Raw genomic sequence first — 7,565 nt, 5'->3', positions numbered from 1 at the left:
GTGTAACCTACTGTTGAGGGACAGACGCAGTGTAACCTACTGTTGAGGGACGAGACGCAGTGTAACCTACTGTTGAGGGATCAGACGCAGTGTAACCTACTGTTGAGGGACGAGACGCAGTGTAACCTACTGTTGAGGGATCAGACGCAGTGTAACCTACTGTTGAGGGACAGACGCAGTGTAACCTACTGTTGAGGGACGAGACGCAGTGTAACCTACTGTTGAGGGATCAGACGCAGTGTAACCTACTGTTGAGGGACGAGACGCAGTGTAACCTACTGTTGAGGATCAGACGCAGTGTAACCTACTGTTGAGGGACGAGACGCAGTGTAACCTACTGTTGAGGGACAGACGCAGTGTAACCTACTGTTGAGGGACAGACGCAGTGTAACCTACTGTTGAGGGACGAGACGCAGTGTAACCTACTGTTGAGGGACCAGACGCAGTGTAAACTACTGTTGAGGGACGAGACGCAGTGTAACCTACTGTTGAGGGATCAGACGCAGTGTAACCTACTGTTGAGGGACGAGACGCAGTGTAACCTACTGTTGAGGGACCAGACGCAGTGTAACCTACTGTTGAGGGATCAGACGCAGTGTAACCTACTGTTGAGGGACCAGACGCAGTGTAACCTACTGTTGAGGGACCAGACGCAGTGTAACCTACTGTTGAGGGACCAGACGCAGTGTAACCTACTGTTGAGGGACGAGACGCAGTGTAACCTACTGTTGAGGGACCAGACGCAGTGTAACCTACTGTTGAGGGACAGACGCAGTGTAACCTACTGTTGAGGGACAGACGCAGTGTAACCTACTGTTGAGGGACAGACGCAGTGTAACCTACTGTTGAGGGACCAGACGCAGTGTAACCTACTGTTGAGGGACCAGACGCAGTGTAACCTACTGTTGAGGGACCAGACGCAGTGTAACCTACTGTTGAGGGACCAGACGCAGTGTAACCTACTGTTGAGGGACCAGACGCAGTGTAACCTACTGTTGAGGGACCAGACGCAGTGTAACCTACTGTTGAGGGACCAGACGCAGTGTAACCTACTGTTGAGGGACCAGACGCAGTGTAACCTACTGTTGAGGGACGAGACGCAGTGTAACCTACTGTTGAGGGACCAGACGCAGTGTAACCTACTGTTGAGGGACCAGACGCAGTGTAACCTACTGTTGAGGGACGAGACGCAGTGTAACCTACTGTTGAGGGACCAGACGCAGTGTAACCTACTGTTGAGGGACCAGACGCAGTGTAACCTACTGTTGAGGGACGAGACGCAGTGTAACCTACTGTTGAGGGACCAGACGCAGTGTAACCTACTGTTGAGGGACCAGACGCAGTGTAACCTACTGTTGAGGGACGAGACGCAGTGTAACCTACTGTTGAGGGACCAGACGCAGTGTAACCTACTGTTGAGGGACGAGACGCAGTGTAACCTACTGTTGAGGGACGAGACGCAGTGTAACCTACTGTTGAGGGACCAGACGCAGTGTAACCTACTGTTGAGGGACGAGACGCAGTGTAACCTACTGTTGAGGGACCAGACGCAGTGTAACCTACTGTTGAGGGACCAGACGCAGTGTAACCTACTGTTGAGGGACCAGACGCAGTGTAACCTACTGTTGAGGGATCAGACGCAGTGTAACCTACTGTTGAGGGACCAGACGCAGTGTAACCTACTGTTGAGGGACGAGACGCAGTGTAACCTACTGTTGAGGGACCAGACGCAGTGTAACCTACTGTTGAGGGATCAGACGCAGTGTAACCTACTGTTGAGGGACGAGACGCAGTGTAACCTACTGTTGAGGGATCAGACGCAGTGTAACCTACTGTTGAGGGACCAGACGCAGTGTAACCTACTGTTGAGGGACGAGACGCAGTGTAACCTACTGTTGAGGGACCAGACGCAGTGTAACCTACTGTTGAGGGACCAGACGCAGTGTAACCTACTGTTGAGGGACGAGACGCAGTGTAACCTACTGTTGAGGGACCAGACGCAGTGTAACCTACTGTTGAGGGACCAGACGCAGTGTAACCTACTGTTGAGGGACCAGACGCAGTGTAACCTACTGTTGAGGGACCAGACGCAGTGTAACCTACTGTTGAGGGACCAGACGCAGTGTAACCTACTGTTGAGGGACGAGACGCAGTGTAACCTACTGTTGAGGGATCAGACGCAGTGTAACCTACTGTTGAGGGACGAGACGCAGTGTAACCTACTGTTGAGGGACGAGACGCAGTGTAACCTACTGTTGAGGGACGAGACGCAGTGTAACCTACTGTTGAGGGATCGAGACGCAGTGTAACCTACTGTTGAGGGAATAAAATACATAAAAAAAATACATGAAAATCTGTAATGTCTTGGATTGTGGGCAATATTAGTGTTTAACATGATTTTTTTTTTAATAACTACCTCGTCTCTGAACCCCACACATACAATTATCTGGGAGAGAAAAAAAACTCAGTCAATCAGTGAATTTCAAACACAGATTCAGCCGCTAAGAAGAAGGGCCCCGATTGGTAGAAGGAGAATGAATGAAATATCCCTTTGAGGAAGTTATTGATAACACTCTGTAAGGTGTATCAATACACCCAGACACCATACTGGGATAGGAGAAAAGTGGTGCTGGAACAACATTTTGTAGTAACTCCACATTGACCTAACCACTAGTCTAATATAAATCCTGTACAGGATCAAAAATGTACCATAACATGTATCCTGTTGGCAACAAGGCAACTAAGGTAATACTGCAACAAAACGTGGCAAAGAAATTAACTTTAAATCCTGAATACAAAGTGTTATTTTTTTTTGGGGGGGGGGGGCAAATCACAACATAACACTTGAGGTTTGAACTGTGAACAAGCATGGTGGTGGCTGCATCATGTTATGGGTATGCTTGTCATCGGGATCAGAGATAATGGTCAGAACGACAGGTTTTTACCTTGTCAGCTCGGGGATTCAATTAGCTGGATGGAGAGCTGTTTTATGGCTTGGCGACATTCTCATGCTGTTTGTGGATTCACTCTCTGTCAAGGCGTCTGATGTGACTGTTTGCATGACCCTGTAAGGAGGGTTGGGGTTTCAAGGCTCATTACAAAGCAGGTTTCTGACTGGGCAGAACTCGCTGAAGCTGGAAACACAGGTTAATAGTTAACATGTGTACCCTCTCACTCTTTCTCCCCCTCTTTCTCTTTCTCTCGCTCTCTTTCTCCTCTCTCTCTTTCTCCCCCTCTCTCTCTCTCTCTCTCTCTCTCTTTCTCCCCTTCTCTCTCTCACTCTCTCTATCCTTCTCTCTCTCTCTCTATCCTTCTCTCTCTCTCTCTATCCTTCTCTCTCTCTCTTTCTATCCTTCTCTCTCTCTCTCTCTCTTTCTATCCTTCTCTCTCTCTCTCTTTCTATCCTTCTCTCTCTCTCTCTCTATCCTTCTTCTCTCTCTCTCTATCCTTCTTCTATCTCTCTCTCTATCCTTCTTCTCTCTCTCTATCCTTCTTCTCTCTCTCCTTCTCCTCTCCCCCTCTTTCTCCCCCTCTTTCTCTCTCTCTCTCCTTCTTCTCTCTCCTTTTCCTCTCTCTCTCTCTTTCTCTTTCTCTCTCTCTCTCTGTCATTCTCACTCTGTCCTTCTCTCTCTCTCTCTCCTCACTCTGTCTTTCCCCTTCTCCCCTCTCTATCTCCTTCTCCTCTCTCTCTCTCCTCCTCTCTCTCTCTCCTCCCTCTCTCTCTCTCAGGTACCTGTTTGCTCTCCAGATAAAGCATGATTTGGCGTGTGGACGTCTGACCTGCAACGACACCAGTGCTGCTCTGCTGGTCTCACATATCGTCCAGTGTAAGCATACTTTATATTAAAATATAGTTAGAGCTTCCTGATTTATTTTAGTACCAGTGGGTACCGGCTCCAGAGGGCACCGGCCGGCTCCAGAGGGCACCGGCCGGCTCCAGAGGGCACCGGCCGGCTCCAGAGGGCACCGGCCGGCTCCAGAGGGCACCGGCCGGCTCCAGTGGGCACCGGCCGGCTCCAGTGGGCACCGGCCGGCTCCAGTGGGCACCGGGCGGCTCCTGATACAGGGGGAATAACTGGCCAGTTCAGGCTCTATTGGGGAGACGCCTGTGTGAATTAAACTCTTCTCTTGGTTATTCAGTAACACTCCTCTCGTCTTTCCTCCCTCTCGTCTCTCCTCCTCCCTCTCGTCTTTCCTCCCCCTCGTCTTTCCTCCCTCTCGTCTCTCCTCCCTCTCGTCTCTCCTCCTCCCTCTCGTCTCTCCTCCCTCTCTCTTCTCCTCTCCCCTCTCTCCTCCCTCTCGTCTCTCCTCCCTCTCTCTCTCCTCCTCTCCCCTCTCTCCTCCCTCTCGTCTCTCCTCCCTCTCGTCTCTCCTCCCTCTCTCGTCTCTCCTCCCTCTCTCTCTTCTCCTCCCTCTCGTCTCTCCTCCCTCTCTCTCTTCTCCTCTCCCCTCTCTCCTCCCTCTCGTCTCTCCTCCCTCTCTCGTCTCTCCTCCCTCTCTCTCTTCTCCTCCCTCTCGTCTCTCCTCCCTCTCTCTTATCCTCTCCCCTCTCTCCTCCCTCTCGTCTCTCCTCCCTCTCTCGTCTCTCCTATCTTTCCCTCTTTCTCGGTCTCTCCTCTCTTCTTCTCTCCACAGCTGAGATCGGGGACTTTGATGAGGTCCAGAGTTTTCAACACCTTCTTCACAACAAGTACATGCCGAACCAGGACGCCCTGATGGACAAGATCACAGAGTACCACCGCAAGCATGTGTGAGTCACTCTACCTTTCTCTGGACCCTCCTGTAAAGTTAGAGTTTGGGTCACATAGAAAGTGTAGACTTCCCCGATCGCTGTCCGTGGTTCTGATACTGCGACGTCTACGCGGTTAGCCTATCGATAGGCTATCAGATGAAGACATGTTTATTTAGATTGGTTTGTCATGTTTCACCTCGTGTTTTCACGGAGCTGCTGGCCTCTACGGCGTCACGATGCTGCTATTTATAATGTCTTGCTGGTGGAAATCATGTTTTTTTTTTTTTACTTGTTCCGTATTTAAAGTGGGAAATTCAAACATTGCAGATTTTGTCAAATGTATGTTTGATGCAGCCGCACACTAATCAGTAACCAATAATGTTTTTTTGGGGGGGAAAATACAGCGCCTTTGGAAAATATTCACACCCCTTTTGACTTTCTTCCACATTTTGTTACGTTACAGCCTTATTCTAAAATGGATTCAATATTATAATTTTTCTCAGATATCTATACACAATACCCCCATAATGACATCACAATACCCCCATAATGACATCACAATACCCCCATAATGACATCACAATACCCCCATAATGACATCACAATACCCCCATAATGACATCACAATACCCTCATAATGACAAAGCAAAAACAGTTTTTTTTAGAAATGTTTGCAAGGACTGTGTCGAGGTACAGATCTGGTGAAAGGTCCCCAAGAACACAGTGGCCTCCATCATTCTTAAACGGAAAAAGTTTGGAACCACCAAGACTCTTCCTAGAGCTGGCTGCCCGGCCAAAACTGAGCAATCGGGGTAGAAGGGCCTTGGTCTGGGAGGTGACCAAGAACCCCGATGGTCACTCTAACAGAGCTCCAGAGTTCCTCTGTGGAGAATGGTAGAACCTTCCAGAAGGACAACCATTCTCTGCAACACTCCACCAATCAGGTCTTTACGGTAGAGCGACCAGACAGAAGCCACTCCTCAGTAAAAAGGTACATGACATCAGAAAGATGAGAAGTTAGATGGTGATTTAGCTGCTGTAGAAGAAGCTTGATGTACATCAGTAGCCAGGCCCAGTGTTATGTAATGCACGACTGTAGTGTTATGTCTACAGTGTTGTTGTTAATCTGACAGGCTTGGCAATGCTTCTGTCACCGCGCCCACATAGATGGTTATCCATAAAGCTCCTCTTGGCGCTGCCCTGCCTTCCAGCCTTCCCTGTAAAAACGATTGTGGGACTGATGGAACGAGACTGTCCCTGTCCTTCCTTTTTCCCCCAGAATTCCATCTGAGATGACTCATACCATTCCTTGGGTGTGTGCCAGGACCACTTCCTCCGTCTCATCCCTCCCTCCCTCTGCTCTCTCTCCCAGCCTCTCCTCCCAGAGATGGGCACCAAGTGCTAGGCTTTAGTCTTCCCTGGGTGTAGACGTCATCCCTAACCACAGATCTAGGATCAGATGACCCCAGTCCCTAGTCTTCCCTGGGTGTAGACGTCGTCCCTAACTACAGATCTAGGATCAGATGACCCCAGTCCCTAGTCTTCCCTGGGTGTAGACGTCGTCCCTAACCACAGATCTAGGATCAGATGACCCCAGTCCCTAGTCTTCCCTGGGTGTAGACGTCGTCCCTAACTACAGATCTAGGATCAGATGACCCCAGTCCCTAGTCTTCCCTGGGTGTAGACGTCGTCCCTAACCACAGATCTAGGATCAGATGACCCCAGTCCCTAGTCTTCCCTGGGTGTAGACGTCGTCCCTAACCACAGATCTAGGATCAGATGACCCCAGTCCCTAGTCTTCCCTGGGAGTAGATGTTGTCCCTAACCACAGATCTAGGATCAGATGACCCCGGTCCCTAGTCTTCCCTGGGTGTAGACGTCGTCCCTAACCACAGATCTAGGATCAGATGACCCCAGTCCCTAGTCTTCCCTGGGTGTAGACGTCGTCCCTAACCACAGATCTAGGATCAGATGACCCCAGTCCCTAGTCTTCCCTGGGTGTAGACGTCGTCCCTAACCACAGATCTAGGATCAGATGACCCCAGTCCCAATCTTAACCATCAGGTGGAGTGACAAAAGATCTCCACCCTCTCTCTGTCTGTCCTACCAACCCCCTCTACCCCCTCCACCCTCTGTGTCTGTCCTACCAACCCCTTCCACCCTCTCTGTCTGTCCTACCAACCTCCTCCACCCCCTCCACCCTCTGTGTCTGTCTTACCAACCCCCTCTACCCCCTCCACCCTCTGTGTCTGTCTTACCAACCCCCTCTACCCCCTCCACCCTCTGTGTCTGTCTTACCAACCCCCTCTACCCCCTCCACCCTCTGTGTCTGTCTTACCAACCCCCTCCACCCTCTCTGTCTGTCCTACCTGCCCCCTCCACCCTCTCTGTCTGTCCTACCTGCCCCCTCCACCCTCTCTGTCTGTCCTACCAACCCCCTCTACCCCCTCCACCCTCTCTGTCTGTCCTACCGGCCCTCTCCACCCTCTCTGTCTGTCCTACCAACCCCCTCTACCCCCTCCACCCTCTCTGTCTGTCCTACCGGCCCTCTCCACCCTCTCTGTCTGTCCTACCAACCCCCTCTACCCTCTCCACCCCCCAAACCAACCGCTGCCCCTCTCCACCCCCCAAACCAACCGCGGCCCTCAGGAGACCAGCCAGCCCAGATCAGAACAGGAAGGATGGAAGAGCCTAATTCAGGCCCACATACAGGAAACTATTTCCACTCAGCAGATTTAGTAGCTCAAAGTCTCTCGTGTTGGTGGGGAGGCGGAGAGCAATATGTTAGTTCTCTACCCCCCAAACCAACCCCCTCTATCCCCTCCACCCTCTC

General features: G+C 51.0%; 1 protein-coding gene across 4 annotated transcripts in view; it reads left to right on the top strand.

The window, feature by feature from the left end:
* Positions 1–7,565, top strand: part of LOC106575059 (FERM, ARHGEF and pleckstrin domain-containing protein 1) — a 118,840-nt gene that overhangs the window by 18,628 nt on the left and 92,647 nt on the right. For all 4 annotated transcript variants that reach the window (XM_082963228.1, XM_082963227.1, XM_082963225.1 and 1 more), the window contains exons 6-7: positions 3,730–3,827; positions 4,636–4,750. In XM_082963228.1, the coding sequence (XP_082819354.1) occupies positions 3,730–3,827; positions 4,636–4,750 (213 nt within the window). The remainder of the gene's footprint in view (positions 1–3,729; positions 3,828–4,635; positions 4,751–7,565) is intronic.

Source organism: Salmo salar, chromosome 16 (genome assembly GCF_965601325.2).
Source record: "Salmo salar chromosome 16, fSalSal1, whole genome shotgun sequence".
Taxonomy (NCBI): domain Eukaryota; kingdom Metazoa; phylum Chordata; class Actinopteri; order Salmoniformes; family Salmonidae; genus Salmo; species Salmo salar.
This window is presented reverse-complemented; position numbering and strand designations above follow the sequence as displayed.